This window comes from Zootoca vivipara, chromosome 1 (assembly GCF_965207765.1).
Source record: "Zootoca vivipara chromosome 1, rZooViv2.hap1.1, whole genome shotgun sequence".
NCBI lineage: Eukaryota > Metazoa > Chordata > Lepidosauria > Squamata > Lacertidae > Zootoca > Zootoca vivipara.
In genome coordinates this window covers 3,798,755-3,819,021 of record NC_142582.1, presented here as the reverse complement: position 1 = coordinate 3,819,021, position 20,267 = coordinate 3,798,755, and the positions used below count along the sequence as shown (strand labels likewise).

The 20,267-nt window shown below is 44.3% G+C and overlaps 1 protein-coding gene across 7 annotated transcripts in view; it reads right to left on the bottom strand.

Annotated features, from left to right (window-relative positions):
* The window catches only part of FN1 (fibronectin 1), an 81,107-nt gene that overhangs the window by 55,109 nt on the left and 5,731 nt on the right, over positions 1-20,267 (bottom strand). For 5 of the 7 annotated variants that reach the window (XM_088666791.1, XM_088666577.1, XM_088666616.1 and 2 more), the window contains exons 5-11: positions 17,418-17,549; positions 15,854-15,991; positions 11,639-11,797; positions 9,886-10,077; positions 8,190-8,369; positions 3,603-3,779; positions 2,962-3,114 (exon numbers count right to left, since the gene is read on the bottom strand). In XM_088666791.1, the coding sequence (XP_088522917.1) occupies positions 2,962-3,114; positions 3,603-3,779; positions 8,190-8,369; positions 9,886-10,077; positions 11,639-11,797; positions 15,854-15,991; positions 17,418-17,549 (1,131 nt within the window). The remainder of the gene's footprint in view (positions 1-2,961; positions 3,115-3,602; positions 3,780-8,189; positions 8,370-9,885; positions 10,078-11,638; positions 11,798-15,853; positions 15,992-17,417; positions 17,550-20,267) is intronic. The other 2 variants (XM_088666661.1, XM_088666702.1) reach the window with 1 other exon arrangement.

Below are 20,267 nucleotides of genomic sequence, written 5' to 3'. Positions count from 1 at the left end.
CCACAAGCTTGCATTTTTTTCTTGGCACTGAGATTCTGATGCGAGAAATAAAATCCAGACAATATGCAATTTCTATAAAAGACTCATTCTCTAATAATCAGTCTCTGACCACTATCCTGCTATTTCTTCTACAAGGCTATTAAACATCAGGCAGCAAAGTACTGCTACTAAATATAAAGTGTATTATATTTGGGTACAACGTGCTTTCTCTTACTTCTTGCTTCAATCCTTAGTCTTTGTTAAAAAAAACCAAGCAGGCTAAAGAGAAGAAATAGAAACAACTGCAGATCCAGGCTATGGCCTTGCACATACCCATACAGACCTTTGACCGGAATATTAAAGAAAAGCTAGTTTTATGGGTGCAAAATAGCTGTAGGCATCACTTGTATCATCAACAGCATTATAATCTCCTCCGAGCATACTGTAATAGAGCCCGGTTTCATTCGATCGACTGAAATATTAACAACTGACACTCTAATGCAGAGCTGTAAATCGACCATATTCCATCTTTAGAGGAAAGAGATTCAAGCATTATTTTAAACCCTGCCCACCGATGCTGCACAGCTTCCCTGCCCTCAACATCCAAGTGCTGAGAATGGACATCTACAAAAGGGAAACACACTCACAATATCACTGGAGGTCAACTCGTGTGGAAGTCCGTGCACAGGATTCCCCCTCAGCTCAGCGTGTGGACTGAGCTGCCTCTTTCTCCCGAGAGGAGGAGGTTGCTTGCCCGCCAACCCACCCATCCGGTGAAGGAGGAAGAAGTCCTGCAATCGGACTCTGTCAGGCTCTATCACAGGGCTCCGTCCATCTTGGGGAAGGGATGGGCTCGCTCAGCTGTGGGGCAGAAGCCCTCCCACCCCCTACCTGAGTGGACCTGGTTCAGCTGCTTTGGCCCCAACCAGCAAAGCACTGGGGCCAATGCATCTTTTTTCAACATCACGGTATATCGCCAAAGCATGATGTTTGGGCTGGTGACGCACCACAATGTTGAAAACCTAATATCGCCCAGCCCTGTTCCCAATTTCTTTACAAAGGTTTGAAGGGGGATACTGAATTTCATAAAAAAGACTGACAAGCCGACACAATTCAAAATCTTAAAATGTATTTTGCTTCCCTTCCAACACCAATCCCTCAGGTGGACAGAATGACAACTGGATCTCCCAGTGGCAAGAAAAATCAGCTTTAATTCTGAATCACCATTCAGGGGAGAGTACACTAGTGACACAGCAGGGCGAGCACAACTAGAGATCACTCTACGCTACCTACACTTTGGGCAACACTAACACAGGGAACTGGGAAGTTACTGAGCTACAGTACATAATGTGCCAAAGAAAAAATCAGGAGAAGACTGTCCCCTATAAATTATATTCCATTTCAGCAGCAGCTGGAAGTCTTCTCTCCACCCTGTTTCTTCTAAACAGTAATCCACTGGTGTGAGGCAGATGCAAGATGATGAAATGTCTGCACTCTCACCTTCTTTTATTTTTCTTTCATGCTGTCTAAGCACTTCTCTATCCATAGACTCGGAAACTTTCAGTAGAATTTCCTACCCAGTTTTTCTGTAGATCAGTGATTCCTCCTCATCCAAGGAAGACATCACTGAAGAAGAGAGAGTAGCTCCACACTTGTCCTTCGGCACATCAGTACCAACCAGACTAATTTGGGAGCGGTGTCTACATGGTACCAAAAGGGTAGATACAGGAGATCATATACTAAAGCACCTGAGATTCTGTTTATGCAAATTAGTATGCATGCATTTCATCTGCACATGCTTTATCCCATTACAAAGTGAATGTATTATATTTACTCAGCAATTCTTTTCTTTTTTTTTTCAAGGCCAGAAGTCTGAATGCTGGCTTTGGGCACCATCCAGCACTGGAGTACAAAGCAGCATTTGAGAAGCCCAGAAGATCAGCCTGAGATCTCAGATTGCTTGCAGGGTGTACGGCAAAGCAGCAGAGAAATGAGCACAGGCCCACCACCACGCCATATCGTGGAGCTGCTGCAATTTACACCATCCCAGCAGACTGGCAAAGGACCACCAGCGTCACCTAAACTCCCACCCCTTCATGGTGGAGCCAGTTTGGCACTGTTTCCAAGTTTGGCACAGTTTCCAAGCCCAGCCTCACGCTCTCCTGTGGGCAACCGCAAGGAGAAAAAAATGGCCTGTACCAAGCCTCAAATGCACAAATGGTAAAGAAGGATTCGAGAAATTTGTGTGTGAGATTTTTGCCTCAGAGCAAATGCCTATGTGCCTCTAGAGATTTCCAGGAACTGAAATTTTCCACCAGAGACTACTACACTCCTCATAAGATTTCGCTCCGGAGAGCAAAGAGCCTTGCCCATTATTACTCATAAAGGTAAAGGGGCCCCTGACCATCAGGTCCAGTCGTGTCCGACTTTGGGGTTGCGGAGCTCATCTCGCTCTATAGGCCGAGGGAGCCAGCATTTGTCTGCAGACAGCTTCTGGGTCATGTGGCCATGATGACAAAGCTGCTTCTGGCAAACCAGAGCAGCACACGGAAATGCTGTTTACCTTCCCGCCGGAGCGGTCCCTATTTATCTACTTGCACTTTGATGTGCTTTCGAACTGCTAGGTTGGCAGGAGCTGGGACCGAGCAACGGGACCTCACCCCGTTGCAGGGATTCGAACCGCCAACCTTCTGATCGGCAAGCCCTAGACTCTGTGGTTTAACCCACAGTGCCACCTGGGTCCCATTATTACTCATAGCTGCACTAAATGCCCTGAGTTTTGCAGGGATTCCCTCAACTCCCAATGAAGCCAATGGAATAATGCAATCTAGAAATCAATAAAGAATTAAGAGAGCTTGATCATATCTGAAGATTACCTAACCCCTTGCACCCACATCATATGACCACTCTAGATTAATCCTCGTCATACAGACTGCAAATGGCCGTATCAAGTTGAGCATACAGGCAGAAATGGACAAATACCTCTAAGCTGAGAATAAGCAATGCAGGTCCACTCTCCACGCCCGTTTCCCATACAAGTGCACCTCATCATATGGCCCATGTCATGCTGTTTGTCCCACTGGTCTCCAACACGGTACATGACTCCTTCATTGGTGGTACAGATTTCCTCATGAGCTGTTCAAGGAATAATAAAGAGTGAGGTCTCTTTCTTGGGGCCTATGTTTGTGTATGTCAGGCTTCATATGAAGCAATCTTCTTTTTTGAACAATTTCAAACAATTTTGTTCAAATATTTGAACAAATTTTCATTCTGTCTTTCTGATTCCACAAGAGTTTTGGTACCAGTGTGAAACTATTTCTGCAATGCATATCAAAGGAGATTAATTTACACTGGGAGGGGGGGGGATGCAATTTGGAATTTGCAGCTACTGCTGAATCTTGCACTCTTATTTTGAATTAAGGAAAAGATGCATTCCCACAAGGTTCTAGATTCCAGAATGGAATATTGGCTGAATGAGGCTAATATTTATAGACAGCTGCTGAGGCTTAATTAGTGTTCTCTCAGCATCACATAAGACAAAATTCTTTCACAATCCCCAAAGAATTAGAGCGCCAGTCAAACGTCTTAGTACTGGACTCGCACTAAATATATGTTCAACATACCTGCCATGGGACAAAATCCAAATTTTTGATCAGCATCATAGTTTGGGGTGGTTCCACACCACTTCATACTGTCTCTCCGTCCCTCCGAAGTGCAATCAGTGTAATTCTGGTTGTTGTAGAGGAAAGGGAAGTGGCATAGGGCACCATTGGAGTTGCCACCACGTGTCTGAACCAGGACTGCAAGACAGAAATAGCCATTCATGGAAGTGGACATTGCAAAGCCTTATCCTGACTTCTTAGCATGACTGCCATTCACAGAGACCCATCTCCATAACAGCACAATACAGTGGTACCTCGCAAGACGAATGCCCTGCAAGATGAATTTTTCGCAAGACGAATGCGTCTTGCCATCTGATGGTGACTCGCAAGACGAATTCTTTTTACTTTATTTATTTTTTTCTTCAGAAAGAACATAAAACTGCTTAATCACATAAGATTCTGTATTGCAGCAAATTGCATACTCTGAAGTGACATATGGTATTAAAAACACCACTATCCTGGATGCAGTGGTGCTTCGCAAGACGAATTTAATTCATTCTGCACATCAATTCGTTTTGCGAAAAATTCGTCTTGCGAATCGCGGTTTCCCATAGGAATGCACTGAAATTTAATTAATGCGTTCCTATGGGCAAAAAAAAGAAATTTCAATGCATTCCTATGGGAAACCACGATTTGCAAGACGAATTTTTCGCAAAACGAATTGACTTGCAGAATGAATTAAATTAGTCTTGCGAGGCACCACTGTATCCAGGATAGTGGTGTTTTTAATACCATATGTCACTTCAGAGTATGCAATTTGCTGCAATACAGAGTCTTATGTGATTAAGCAGTTTTATGTTCTTTCTGAAGAAAAAAATAAATAAATTATTAAAATAAATTTGCGTGAAGACAGCCTTTGTTTCCTACACAGGGTCATTGTGAGGGTGAATGGAATGAACTTGCAAAGCATTTAACCAATATGGTCTACGCTCGTTAAGTTGCAAAGGCAGTCCTCCATCCGTACGTGAACGGTCTTCTCCACCCTCTCAAAAAAAGTTCCTGGCAAATGTGAAAACCAAACTCTGCTCTCAAGAGTTGAAGCCAGATATGACTCCTGCACACCCAAGAATTGTGAATCCAATACAGTCATCGTTTTCATTCCCTGATGCTTCAGAAATGCAGCTGATCCTCATGTTTTGTTTTGTTTTAATGGGGCAAAGCCTCATCTATGCTCTAGAAGGGAAAGATATAGACACAGAGCTGGAGCACTGGAAAAACAGAGTAGAAGATGTTCACTAAGAAACATCTCTCTGCTCTTTTAATTTTCGAATTTTACAAAACATCAAATAATAAAAAGAAACCATAGCAAAGCACATATCCCTTTGACTTTCCTCCCACCCCTTTGTGGATCCTTATGTTATAATCCCCCCCCCCCGCATCTCCTTTTATACTTCCACTTTTTACTAATCCTTAATTATTCCTTATTTCAAATTTTTAGCTAAAGGTTTTACATCATACATCAAACCTGCTAACAAATTTGTTTACAATAATTTTTCAAATAAACTAAATACAGTGGTACCTCGGGTTAAGTACCTGATCCGTTCCGGGGTGCTGTTTGCAACCCCAAAAGTACGCAACCCAAACGGCGCTTCTGCACATGCATGAACTGCGCAGAACGCTTCTGCGCATGCATGCGTGGCAAACCCAGAAGTAAACGCTTCCAGATCTGCTGCGTACGTAACCCGAAGCGTACGCAACCCGAAGCGTACATAACCCGAGGTATGACTGTACTTTCCCCATTTATTAAAAGTTAACTCTTGCTGGTTTTTTATTCTTCCCGTGAGTTTTGCCATTTCGACACAGTCCACTAATATTATCTGCCATTCTTCCTTGGTGAGGGCTGTATAACATCACTCTGTTCTTAATCATGTAACAAAAAGAGAGGGAGCGGGAGATAGAGGGCTATTTTAAGTTGGAGGCAATGGGAGGTCTTTACTCACGGACTTTACATCTTCATCATAGTGCAGAAGTAACTGCTAGGGCAGGGCAGGGCACGGCAGGGACAATTTTACTCAAATTCTGGAAAATCAGTGGGATGGTGGGCAGATTGCCTGAGAGCAGAACCACTCTCTAAGCCTTTAAATAAGACCTTAACTTATATCCCTAATTACAACCCAATGGTTTAAAATAGTCAGTAAGATGCTTGTGTGGTTCTATTTTAATGATTCTTTCCCCTCTTCCATGTGGACCTTGACATGGCAACATTATAATCAAAGCCACTCCCGGCTGCTAAAGGAAGCTCATTCTTTAAAAAGATCAAAGTGGGATAAAAGTAATGGCCCACATTTCTGGCCACAGAGTAGGCAGGCACAGGAGAACTTGATTGTGTTGTTGCTAGCAGCTGTTGTTACTTTTGGAAATGAATGTGATGATCAAACATTAAATAGACAAAGGAATGGGACTCAGAAATGATGGGGCAGCAGCACTCACCTGACCTCTGGTTGGTGGTATTGCTGCTGCTTGCTGAGATGGAGGTTGAGGAGGAAGACCCAATTGCACTGGTGGAAGCACTGGACTGGTTTCGCTGGTGCATTTGCACCATGCCAGTCTTGCCTGCTACCTCACTCCTCTCCCTCCCAGTAAGCAGCTGACCCAGACTGGTCCTGTCAGTGTTGCATCCCACCAGCTATTGCAGTTCTTGTTACTAGAAAGCATCACCTGGGCTTAAGTGCTTCCAGGGTTTTTTTATTGCAACTAAAAGAGCTAGGTATATACTCATTTGAAGTAAGAAGGCAGATTATTAGCGATCCAAAGTAATTATTAGATTATGTACTGGAGAACACATTTTACACAGATCATGACATTGACAAACCTTGATTTTGATTAACGGTGCAATCACATCACTTCTCCCTTTCATGTGATCTGTTCACCAGTGTGCTTATTTTATTTTTTCAGGTATTATATTATATTATATTCCTGCCTTTCCTCCAGGGAGCTTAAAGTGATGGGACTTAAAGGGACTGAAAACTATAAGCAAATTACACCACCTCAGCTGCATTAACAAAGAATGGAAATAAAAAATGGAAGACACATTGTGGAGCAGCATTAGCAAACAAGATCCAGTAACTGAGACCCCTAAAATCTGGGGAGAAATTCAGATAAGGAGACTCCAGCAGGCATCCTTTATCTGAAGCGCTTTCACTGGGTGTATTTCTTTCCCATAACGGACAAATCAATTGTTTAAAAGCATTAACGCCATTTGTTTAAAAGCATTAACGCCAATTGTTTAAAAGCCATTAGCTCCACTCCCTGCTGCACTATTTCGCTTCACAGGCCGATCCCTGCTTTAATGCAAATTTCCCTCCCCATCTCAGAGGCAAAATGCTTTGGGGGTGGGGTGGGGGGAAGGGCCACACAAGACTCAGGTTCTGTTTGCTGCTATATATGGCAACCTGGCTGCGGATTCAATATCTAAGGAGTGACATCAGAGCATTGCACTGATCATACTCACGAGGCATCATTCCCCTCAAGCCTAATATGGACATACAGAGGTCTTACTGGAATTTTTTTTGGGGGGGGGGGGAGAGAAATACAGAGAAAGTACCCTGGATCAAGGATGCAGAGCTCTGTCCCGACTATCAGCTTCACTTCTATCCAATCTCCTTCCCTCACAACACTAGGAGGTGCAAACTACATTCGTAGGGGCTGAGATATTCGTAGGGGCTGAGGGGAGGGTTGTCGCTGTTGGTCTTTTGTATCTTTATTTTAGAATTTGTTGTGATTTATGTGGAAATTGTCCGGCTTGGTTTTGTATTTGCTAATGTTTTATTTATAGTTTATAATTACATTTCATGTTGCAGTTGTGTAATTTTATGTTGTAAGCTGCCCTGAGCATGGTATGAACTGTGAAAGGGCAACATACAAATAAAACTATGTATGTAACTGCACATGTATTCTAACTTCACATGCTTCTCCTTGTGCATTTCCAAGAACCAGCTGATGAGGCGCAGGGCAGAAGCACATGAGTGAAATTAGAGAGTAATTTCCAAGCATTCCTTAGCCAATCTTTCCTAAGAAGAATTATCCAACCCAATCTCCGGAAGTGCAGTTTTCCCAAGAAGAAACCAGTTGTGAACTTGAATGGCGGATGCATTTATTTAATTTACATTCTATTCAGACTATGGTCCGAGTGCCAGTCAACTGGTGTGTCATGCTACTGTTCATTCCAGCCTTACAAAATGGAAACGTTCTGAATAAATAACCTGCCTGTGGCTATATGGTAAGGACAAGATATTTGAACCTAGTATTCTGGTGTAGAAAAATATTTTCTCTACTGCACTGAACTGGCTCTATTATGAGGTCATTGTGATTCAAGTCCTACTCCTCATCCTGCTCTCAACACCCACCAGATTTTATATTCTGTATTTCTTGCAGCTGTCTTCCTCCATCCTCACAAGTCATGTTAGAAGAAAAAAACGGTCAGTTACTGAATTAAGTGGAGCAATAGCAAATTTCAGTTAATGGGTCTGTGCCTCCGTGGACAGTGCCGCCCTCCCAAAACCTGCACCCTATTTCTCCCAAGTATGTATTCCGTTGAACGAATTTTACCATTTTGTTCTGTGCAGAAAGAGTATTTCTTGTCCTGATCAAAGTCTGAGGTTGTGCTGCACCAGAGAGTCCCATCAGTTCGGCCTTCAGAAGTGCAGGAGTAGAACGTCCTCCCATTATAGGTGAATGGTAAGACACAAGGCTCCCCGTTGGCATTGCCCCCGTAGGTTTGGGTCACAGCTTTAGAAACAAAACTTTGCATCATTATCCTATCATCTAATCCAGGGGTCAGCAAACTTTTTCAGCCACTGTCCCTCAGACCATGTGATGGGCCGGACTATATTTTTTTGGGGGGGGGGGGGGGGGAATGAACGAATTCCTATGTCCCACAAATAACACAGATATGCAGTTTAAATAAAAGCACACATTCTACTCATGTAAAAACACCAGGCAGGCCCCACAAATAACCCAGAGATGCATTTTAAATAAAAGCACACGTTCTGCTCATGTAAAAACACGCTGATTCCCGGACCATCCGCGGACCGGATTGAGAAGGCGATTGGGCCGCATCCGGCACACAGGCCTTAGGTTGCCTACCCCTGATCTAATCACAAATTCAATACAATACAATGTCTTCCTTAATTCTGAGCTTTCCCCTCCCTTTTTGCTACAGCTTGAAGCTATCATAACTTACTGTACAGCACCATCCAACTGTTGTATTCAATGCTCTTGTATTCTCCTCTTTCTCTGAGGAGAGATGTTGAATGGGGAGACTTGCAAAAGATATCTCAGCTTCTCTAAACTACGATCACATTGCAGCAATAAGTGTTACATTGTGACATATATGGTGACTCAGGCACAGTAGTCAGAGGAGATCAAAGAAATAGGCAGGGCACATCAGTACCGTTACGTGATCCAGTTGAGTCCTGCTGCAGTCGGTAGCAGTGAAACAGCTAAGGTGTGATCCATTCTGCTAAGGTGCACCAATCTTTAAAAGACCTACCTCAATCAAACCTAGCCCTTACAATTAATCTCAAGTATCCCTAAGTGGTCCCATCACCTCCTGGCAAATAGAAGGGGAAGAAATGGAGGCAGTGAGAGATTTTACTTTCTTGGGCTCCTTGATCACTGCAGATGGTGACAGGAGTCACGAAATTAAAAGACGCCTGCTTCTTGGGAGAAAAGCAATGACAAACCTAGACACCATCTGAAAAAGCAGAGACATCACCTTGCTGACAAAGGTCCATATAGTTAAAGCTATGGTTTTCCCAGTAGTGATGTATGGAAGTGAGAGCTGGACCACAAAGAAGGCTGATCACCAAAGAATTGATGCTTTTGAATTATGGTGCTGGAGTAGACTCTTGAGAGTCCCATGGACTGCCAGAAGATCAAACCTATCCATTCTGAAGGGAATCAGCCCTGAGTGCTCACTGGAAGGACAGGTCCTGAAGCTGCTATATATGGCAACCTGGCCACCTCATGAGAAAAGAAGACTCCCTGGAAAAGACCTGATGTTGGGAAAGATGGAGGGCACAAGGAGAAGGGGACGACAGAGGATGAGATGGTTGGACAGTGTTCTCGAAGCTACGAACATGAGTTTGACCAAACTGCGGGAGGCAGTGGAAGACAGGAGTGCCTGGCATGCTATGGTCCATGGGGTCACAAAGAGTCGGACACGACTAAACGACTACACAACAACAACAATCCCTAAGTGATCCTCTTTTAAGTATCAATGAGCATTCAAAATGCCTCGTACCTGTTTCCTGGCAGCTGACTCCATTGCCCTGACAAGTACACAGCATATGCTGGCTCCCCTGTGTCTTCAGCCATCGCATTCCCCAAGAGTACACCATGCCATTGTCAGTCATGCAGTGCCCATATGGAGTAGGCTGGGACTGAGGTTGGTAGAGCGCCGTTTGCACATCTGTGAGGGTAGCAGATGCAGTTCCTTCAGAGGAAAGTGTGATAGCAATTAAACCCTGCAGGTCACATTACATAAACCAGGGCTGTCGCTTGATTAAATCATCTTTGCCAGTTAATTATCTCCTTTGAGTCACTTAATCAACCAATTAAAGTTTCATTAAATCTGCAGGGTTTGAAACGAGGAAATAAAAGTAATTAACTGTTTAGCCTATTTTGTTTTTAGAACATGTTAAAGAAAAAGTAAAGACTTCTCCCCAGCATGTGGAATTCCGAGGCACCTCTGCTCCTATTCCTGTGTCCAACTTCCTTGCTGGAACAGACCAAGGGTTCTTATCTTCTGTGTATTTTGGGAAATGGTTTGCTCATTTGTTCTGTGTGTTCAAATGCCTCTCCAGATATATTGCCATGAGGGTTCTCACTTTTCGTCAATGTTGGGACCCCCGGCTGCTGTTCTGAATCAATATGGCAGTCCAAAATGTGACTTTGGCACCATGAGTTCAAAATGTGCCAATTTGGAGACGACTGAAAATATTGTTGCCCAGTTTGGTGGTACAGTTCCAACCTGCACAAGTCTGGGTGCCTCTTGAGACACCATTGCCAAACTTGGCACAAGGGTTTCCAAGGAGAAGGAGGTGGTCTTCATCTATGTTTGCAGGCTGGGTGCCATTTTTTAATCAAGATGGTGGACCAAATGAACCCAAATTAATCATTAGCTCTTCTGCCCCTAAAAAATTATTCAGGGCAAGGTCACATGGTCAGAGTCCTGGGTTGGTGTGTGGGTGTGCACACAGCCCAAACTCTCACAAATTATACTATCAATTTTAAAATCATCTTATGTTTTGGTTTCTTTGAATACCTGGGTAGTTCCAGGAACTCCCTGCTAGTAGTTTATATATAGTGTAACAGAGGACAGCCATGGCACCTGAAAAGCCCATTGGCTTTGTAATCTTCAAGCCCCCAGCCCCAGCCCCTCCTGCTACACACAGCCTGCAATGAAGAGCACAAGTCCAACTGCTTCCCACTGCTCCTCCCTTCTATACACAGCTCCAGCTTAACAGACTTCTTCCCACAAGTAAAGATAAAAGGTAAAGGACCCCTGGACAGTTAAGTCCAGTCAAAGGCAACTATGGGGTTGCAGCGCTCATCTCACTTTTAGGCCAAGGGAGCCGGCGTTTGTCCACAGACAGCTTTCCTGCCAGCAGGGCTAAACCGCCTCAGGCTCAACAGAACACCATGACAGAAGCCAGAGCACACGGAAACGCTGTTTACCTTCCTGTCACAGTGGTACCTATTTATCTACTTGCACTGGCGTGCTTTTGAACTGCTAGGTTGGCAGAAGCTGGGAGAGAACAACGGAAGCTCATTCCGTCACGGAGATTTGAACTGCCAACCTTCCGATCGGCAAGCCCAAGAGGCTGAGTGGTTTAGACCACCCGCGTCCCTCTAAAGTCCCACGAATAGAACAAGGACTCTTTTGCGAGAGGCTGAGGAAGGCGTGGGAAGGAGGCAGGAACAACAAGCAAATCAGTTGAAGCATCAATGTGAAGCATTTATATTTCATGATCACATCCAGGTTGATCACCTACCTATGCCTGTGGTCTGGAGAGATGAATGCCTCTCGCATTTCCATTCCCCTCTTCCATTCCCTGTGCAGATGCATTGAAGCAGATTCCCTCTGTTGTCTTTCTTACTCCAGGTATCTCCAATTCTGTAAGATGTTCTGGTGTCCTGATCATTGCACCTGTCTGTAAAGGAAAGGAAAACACACAATGGGGAAATGAAGCCCTTGCCATTTCAGCAGCCCATGTGCTGCTACAGATACCTTGACCCATTTTGGACTGGTAAATAAACATTTGATTTTTTTATATATACAGTCATTGATCTGCCATACAGACTGATCTAATTAAACACCAACAGTCTATTTTAGTTGCCAAGAATCAAGCGGATTTTTTCTACTACTTTGAAAAATTTACATGCTAGATGTCACAACAACGGATTGAGATCAATCACTATTTTGATTTTGCAATTATAGGATTAAAATGGAGAGGTGAGTCAGTTGCCCAGTGACAGATGTGGAATTCTTATCATAGCTCATATGAGCAACTTCAACAGCCTGCTGCAGTTTGGAAAATGAGGAGGGGATAAATCCTGCCATCCAGGTATACAGGCAGCACTCCCAGTAATGGCAAACATATGTATGAGACTATTAAAAATATACCTTAGGACCAAAGAGGGGCGTACTCTGCCACTGGTCATGTACAAAGAGCCACTGGAAGACATAGCTCCTGTCCCCTAGGAAGCAAGTCATGGCAAGGACTAAATATTCTGTTCCAATGCTTGCCTTCCTCTGCTCTCCTGCAAGTCTTTCTCCTGCCACATTACCACACTCACCACACCTCTCTGTGCAAGCACATGTCACCATTCGTGCAAGCTGCTTTCCCTGAAACAAAGTGGCACAAGGAAATTCCTGCCCGCTGAGCCTGACAGCTGAAACCCACCCTTGAGCAATACAGGGTCATGGGGTGGGCACCCTCTGGTGATACTGGGGCCGGGTAGAAGAAAACCTCTGAATCACTCCAAATGGTTTCTCAGCTGTTGCACTTTGGCCACAAAAACCAACATGTGGAAAATACTTGAGAGAACCATGAGATCAGATGGACAGAATACCATGGCCTGGCAAGGAAACTGGCCTGTGGTTTTATACACCAAGTTCATGTGTGTGAATGGAATCCTGGGAAAGCACTTCTCAAAACATTCAGAGCTGGGAAACAAGGAAGCTTGTGTGGGAATAAAACATGGTGGTTTGTTCTGAGAGGCTTGCTCATTTACAAGGGGATCTCCATCCTTGGGTGGCCAGCAGCTGTGTGCTTCATAAAAAGGCCAGGAAAGCTTCAATAAAACTGTAAACTTTCTAGCAGTACATTCCATCAGAAGTATGTTATAATATAAGAGCTCAGTGGGGCTCACTCCCCAGAACTGGTGCCTGAATTTGGGCGATCCCCCAAAATGACTACAACAGTGTGGGCAAAATTGAGAACAGAGGCTGTGTTATTGTGGGTGGTGGAGCAACTCCATCACAACATACAAAAAAGGCTTCTTAAGTCCACAGATATGGTTATCAACATAGACCAGGAATCAAAATGCCAATCCATCCATATAAACCAACCCAATGCCATCTGCAAGCAGCTCTCTCACATGCCGTATAAGGATGGGGTCCATTTTCCAGCCTGCGGGGGGGGGGGAGACATTTCCTCATCAGCAAACTTTCTGGGGGCTACATGGCAGCGGTGGGCTGGCCAGAGGCAAAAATGGACAGTGCAATGGATGTGACCCTTAGTTTTGTACAACAAGCTACATGCCAACCACACTGAGTCAGGCATTTCTACAACTCCTCTACAATCACTCAGCTTCTCAACCTCCATCCAAGAAACCAAGAGCCATTATCACAGTTAAAGCCAGGCAAAAAAAGTAGTCAAAGGCAGCATGGAGCTGGGCCAGTGAGGTAGGTGGTCTGGGTAAGTCCCCAAAGCCACATACAGAGGCCCCAAGAGCCACACCGGGCCTCTGAGCCAGCGGTTCCTCATCCCTGCTACATAAGCCCAAGAATTCGCCTGCCTACGAGGAACAGACACTGCCTACTCCATAGGGCTATTGAGATAATCTATGGGGCAACACTGCAAAACTTGTGATTATTAGCAAAGATGTATCTACCATTTGTATTGAATCCATTGTTTTCACTTTAGATTTGTAGAAGATGCTTCATTAACTTTCAGAAAGATACTGATCATGATAGACAAATCATGTCATGAAACAAATAATATCAATGTCAAATAATTGGATCGTGTCTTTTTACTGGTACTTGCAAACATTATACCTCCCGGTCTTCCCCATTTGGTAATGCATATGTATTTTCACCACAAGTCAAACTGCAATTACAAATGAAAGGTTGTCTTCTAGGGCTTTAAAGTTTAATCTCGTATGAACATAAAAACATAAGACGGTTCCTGAAGGACCAGGCCAATGGCCCTTCTAGCCCAGCATCCTGATCTCACCATGGCCCACCAGATGCCTGAGGGGAACCTACAAACAGGACCGGAGGAGAAGAGCACTCTCCCCAACTGTAGTTTCCGGCAACTGGTATTCAGAAGTATCGTTTCCATGGAAGCAGAGCAAACCTACTTTGAGGATTTGGGTATTATAATCCTATTGTTTATGTTAGTAAAAAGCCATGACTTTGCCTCACCAATTAAAAACTAAAGGAAGAGATCTCAAAACCTACCAGACAAAAGGTTTAGGAGACCAGGTATTTCCAAAGTCAGATTATGTGGGTTTTACATTCAGTCAGTGATCTCGCTTTTAAGTGGCTTTTTTAAAAGAAAGAAAGAAAGAAAAATATGGAAGCTTTTCTTGTAAACATTTCACTGGTTCAAACTCCAGAATAAAAATGCTTCCTATGTATGCCAATGGCTCCATCACCTATATGTGGAATTCCCCCCACCTCACGGTAACTGTTCCATTTCAGAGTTGTTAATACAGAGGACTGCATATCTACAATGCTGAGTAGCAAGCAGTTCACTGTTTGGGTTTTCTTTCAAATTCCAGTCCTAATCACAATGTGTCCTCCACATGTGTGGTGTAGTGGTTCAGAGCGGTCGACTCGTAATCTGGGGAACCGAGTTCGCGTCTCCGCTCCTCCACATGCAGCTGCTGGGTGACCTTGGGCTAGTCACACTTCTCTGAAGTCTCTCAGCCCCACTCACCTCACAGAGTGTTTGTTGTGGGGGAGGAAGGGAAAGGAGAATGTTAGCCGCTTTGAGACTCCTTTGTGTAGTGATAAAGCGGGATATCAAATCCAAACTCTTCTTCTTCTTCCTCTTCTTCTTCTTCTTCTTCTTTCTCTTCTTCTTCCTCCTCAGATACGTTAACTTAAGTAACTGCATGGAAGGAAATGTACCCATTCCCTCAGTCCTCAACCTATCCCCCACTGTTCAGGAGGCCACCTCACTGCCACCACTTGGAACAGGCATTGGGGAAGGGGGTCACAGGTGGCTGGTGCAGAGAAAAGGCCAGGAAGCTTTCCTTCAATGAACTTCCTCACTCTAAATTATTCCAGGCTCCAAAGCAGTGCCTTCCTAGTAAATTCCAATGAAGACAAAACCACAATCTCCAACCAATGGTTTCCTGTAGATACTTTTAAGTTTGTGGCAAAAATAATTGATGCAGCACTAAATTATTGGTCAGTAATTCTGAGTGTATCTGGGAAAAAGCATTAGAACACTCTAGCTGCTTCTGAAGTATATCTCCAGTTTCTCTAAAAGGGAAAGGACTGGTTACAGCTTTCCTGACCAAACACAGTCCTTTTACAATATTCCTAGAATGGGGAAACCTTTCCCAGCATGAAGTGCAAGACCAAAGTGCAAGCATGAAAATTACCCGGAGGACAATTACAGCGTGAATGAAAGATATTACATCAAAAGATAAAGCATGATTAGCACTTCAACCACAGTCTTATGTACACTTAAGAGCCACAGAACACAGCAGTACAAATGGTAAACATGCACAAGATTTTTGTTTACTTAGAAGCCTACCCTAGTATGTTCAATATGGCTTACTCCCAGGTAAGTGTAATATTTACAGCAGCTGCGGAGGACCTCCACACCTTTACCTGCCCTCCCAAAATACTGCTGCACTACAACTCCCATCTTCCCTATTGGCCATGCTGTTCAGAGCTAATGGGAGCTGAGCTATCACAAAATTCATATTGGTGCATGGCCATCGTTCTGCCTTGAGGTGATACTTACTTCTGGAAGTGCAGGTAATGCGTCCACTGCCTTCTCCTAAGCAAGTACAATCCACCATCATCCATCCCTGGTAGGGCTTCTCCCAGATCTCTCCAACAACATAGGAAGTCCCAGCAGCATTGTCGTAGCACCGCTCCGCTACAGAGAAATATTTGTGAAAGATACTTTGGTTATTGTCAGGGAGTTGTTGCGGCTACTCCCGAGTAAAGATGCTCCAGTCCGTTCTGTCTTGAAGGGTTTTATTGTGCATAATATTTACAGAGATAGCAGAAAACATGACCTTCTAGTCACTCACAGAATCTGGCAATGGCGCCTGTCTGCTTCGGGGCCAGCATAACAGCCTGGGCACCCCGAAACGCCACCCCCTAGCCCTGCGTTTGGGCACGCGCCTCATTTCGGGCACCAGAAGGAGCTGTGCCCCTTCTTCCCCTTGCTGGCTGGGGCAGTGTGTGGGCTCCGACGCCTCCCTGAGCCGTCCCTCCTCCACTTGTTGGTCAGAGTGGTGCAGGGGCTCTGATGCCTCGCTGAGCCCTTCCTCCGCCGTCTCTTCCCCAGAGCGTTGCCAGGGCTCTGATGCCTCGCTGAGCCTTCCCTCCTCCATCCCGCTTCCCCCTGACCCGCTGCTGGCGCTGTCGCTGGGCGAAGTGCTGGTCAGAATGATGGGGGGAGGCTCCCTGTAGGGAGTCCCCCTGACAGTTATTAAAGTTCTTCACTCAACAGATGAAACAAGATTTCTTAATTGAGGAGGGGAAGGAGAAATTGCTTCCATTATCTCCTTCCAAACTGCAGTAATAGCTAAACTGAAAAAAACAGCATGTGGATATCTAGAAAATATGTCAAACATGAGGCCCAGTTCTCACTAGGGTGTTCACCTTTCACTTCAGACCATGTGCAAGAATCACATAAGTGAATCCTTTTCCATGCAAAGAAAAGAAAAAGTAATGCTCTGAAGCAGCTTGAATGCTATATTCATTTTCTATGTGGCAGGAATTGTTTTGTATTCGAGAGCATTCCAGCATGACTCTCCCCAGATTCAGGATGACCACCTGAGAGAGAAATAGGCCCATACCAGCTGCATTAAGTGATTGCCATATATAACAGCCTAAGGATGTTAGAACATACTCAAAGCAATAAAAGAGGGAGGAGAAATAGATACCCTGTTTCTCCTATTTTAAGACGTAGTCATAAAATAAGCCATAGCATAAAATAAGCATTCAAGGAATATAAGCCATACCCCGAAAATAAGACATAGTGATAGGCACAGCAGCAATGCCGGCCATGGCAGGAGGAGGAGCAAAAATATAAGACACCCCCTGAAAATAAGCCATAGTGTGCTTTTTTGAGGAAAAATAAATATAAGACGGTGTCTTATTTTCAGAGAAACACAGTAGGTGTGTGTACACATATACACACACATTTATCTTTGAAAGAAAGTATCCTGTCAAAGAATCAACGGGCCAACATCTACCTCAAACCATTCCCATAAAGAGCTTTGTTTACTGAATCTGAAGTGCCTGCAGATCCATATTTGATACCTCAGGAACAAACATAAACCAATACATACCAACTGGTTTGCAAGTCCATTCACCCTTCCCGTTGCCAAGACACACGCATTCCAACATGTAGCCACCTGTCTCATGAGGCCGTCTCCAGGTATCCCCAATCTTGTAAGACTGACCTCCTTCATGACAGCGATCTGTAAAAATTGCACATAGAATTAGATAGAACTCCGTTATACCAAGACACTGCATTGGTCCATCCAGTCCAGCATTGTCTACTCTACCTCGTGCCAACTCTCCAAGGTTTTAGGCAATTACGTTTTCCAACCTTGCTACCCAAGACTTTTCTAACTAGTTCTTCATGCAAAGCACATGCCATACCATTGAAATATGGCTCCTCCCCATAGATGAGCAGAAGCGTCAATGACTCCCTCGAATCCTGTATCCAACTCAGTTGCCCTGCAGACCAGTGTGAGGTGTTATATAAAGCAGCCATTTCCCTCAACAGTCCTACCAAAAAGATCCCTTCTTAGAGCAGCGTTTCTCAACCGCTGTTCCGTGGCACACTAGTGTGCCGCGAGACGCTGGCTGGTGTGCCGCGACGTGCGGTGACGAGAAGGGCGATTTGCATTGTCACGTGCCTGGCGGCCACCAATAAAGGGCACTGACCCGCCGGAAAGCAATATTTCTCCTCCTCTTTCCCAAAGCTCAGTGCACATAGCTGATATTTCTCCTCCTCTTTCCCAAAGCTCAGTGCACATCGCTGACCCGCTGGAAAGCAATATTTGGCAAGTGTTTCTTACAGTCATAATTATAATATAGGGCGGCACAGAGTTAAATTTTTTAACTTTTTTTAAAAATTATATTTTATTGATTTTATACAGAACAAAAACAAAAACAAAAGATACTACATTACATGTTTACCACTGGCTTCCACTCACCCTCCCAAGGCCCTCTTCTCCCACCAGAGGGACCCCCGAAAGGCAGGCAGCCGGCAGTGTATCCTTTTATGGCTGGGTTTCTCCCCCACCCCTCCCTCCCCCCCCAGAATCCCCCCCTGCCACCGGGAGACTCCAAGAGAGGGAACGAAGAGGGGGGCATCCGTCCAGCCAATTTCCAAACAGAAAAAAGAAAAACAAAAGAAAAAAGAAAAAAAAGGAAAAATGAAAGAAAAATGACTTCCCCAACCTCCCCCCTATCCCGATTTCCATTTTCGATTCTTATTTAACAGTATTCTTATTCTTATTCCCATTCTATTTCTACAAAAAAAAATTAACCTTATATTATAAAAAACTGTCCCACTTTTTAAATCCTCTTTAATCAAACTAGCTTGATCTTTCTAAATCTTTTTCATAAACAAATCTGCTCATTACTTTTATTTTTGACCTGCCTATTTTTTATCCTCCAAAGCTCCTCTTTATTATTCTTATTTGCACAAATTAAAAATCATGATTTTCCTCCTCCCCGCCCCGATCACGGCCTTTCCCTTCCAGTCCAGTAAGTTCCAAAGTCGTCAGTCCAGTTGTCAGTCCTTTTTATCTGTCCTCAATAATTGATATTCAGTCTTCCTTCAACCCACCCCCTTCCTAACCTGTTTCAAAAACCAACCCCCTCTGTCTCCCCCTCCCCAGTCTTCTTTTCTTCTTTGCTGGCCATTTTTCTCATGGGTGTTCTGTCTCTCCTGTAGCTCTTGCATTATTGACTCCTGTGATCCATCTTTGTTCTTTAAATTTTCCTTTTTCCCATCGCTCAGTTCATACGGCCACTCGTCGTCTTGTGCCTTTTTTTGGTTGAAACCTTTTCCTGTAATTCTTGTATTCCTTCTTTAACCAAGTCCTCTTTTTGCAAATCTTGCTCCTTTTCCTCTGGTAAGTCCCGTTCTCTGAGCTCCTGTAGATCTTGATTTATTCCCAACAATTGTTGCTGAGTCTTGTACGTTTCTATTCTAAATTCCCATAAGAGTTTTATCACTTTGACCTTGAACGCAGATGTGCAGTCTTTTGTTGCCATTGTTCCAGCTTGCTGAGGATGGCGCGAGGCTTGAGAGCCAGGGGGTGTTTACAAAAGAGATATATTATTGCAAAATCCAAACTGGAAACTGTGTATTGTCCATAGTATCTAACTTCAACTTTAAATTTGTTTCAAACATTCAATCAAAAAGTTTTTAAGTATCAAATCCTTATTGACATCCATCTTCACAGTCAGCTTACCGTTCTCTCCGGGCTGCCGATTTCAGGGCAGGGAGAAGCTCTCCCTTTCTTAAGGTGCAGGGGATATCAGCTTTAAAATAAGTCTCTCTCCTTCACCCTGCCACCGGAGGTAATTCTTTAAATTTAGTCTCTGAAGGAGTTCATATAATAAGCTGCTTTTCGCTGAGACTGGTCGTCATTTCAATTGCACTGCTTCTTGCATCAATCAGTGGGAGAAGGTGACTTCCGTTCTTTTCCCCTTACTCCCGTTACCGAATTACAGTCCAATATTATATATTCAAGCTTTACTCACGGGTTTTTCCAAATCAAAAATTTAGAAGAATCTGCCGCTCACCACCACCGGACTCGAAGCTTCACTTCGCTGAGGTAACGCTGTTCTCCAAAATGGCCCCCGCGACTGCAACCCTTTCTCTCCGGGACTCTTATTAGAGCTCACCAGAGGATCGGGGAATCGCTAAAAAATGGGGCACCGCCGGAGCTTTGTTTCCAGAACTCTCGATCTGGAACTCTTTTGGGGCGCTGCGGCGCTTTCGCAGCCTTCCCCCCCCCCCTCAGCGAAGCCGGGCTGTCTCGGAGCTCGAGACAAACCCCGCCGGCCAGATCGGGCGACAAACCGGAAGCCAAATTTTTTAACTTTTTTAATGGTGGTGTGCCTTGTGATTTTTTTCACGGAACAAGTGTGTCGTGGCCCAAAAAAGGTTGAGA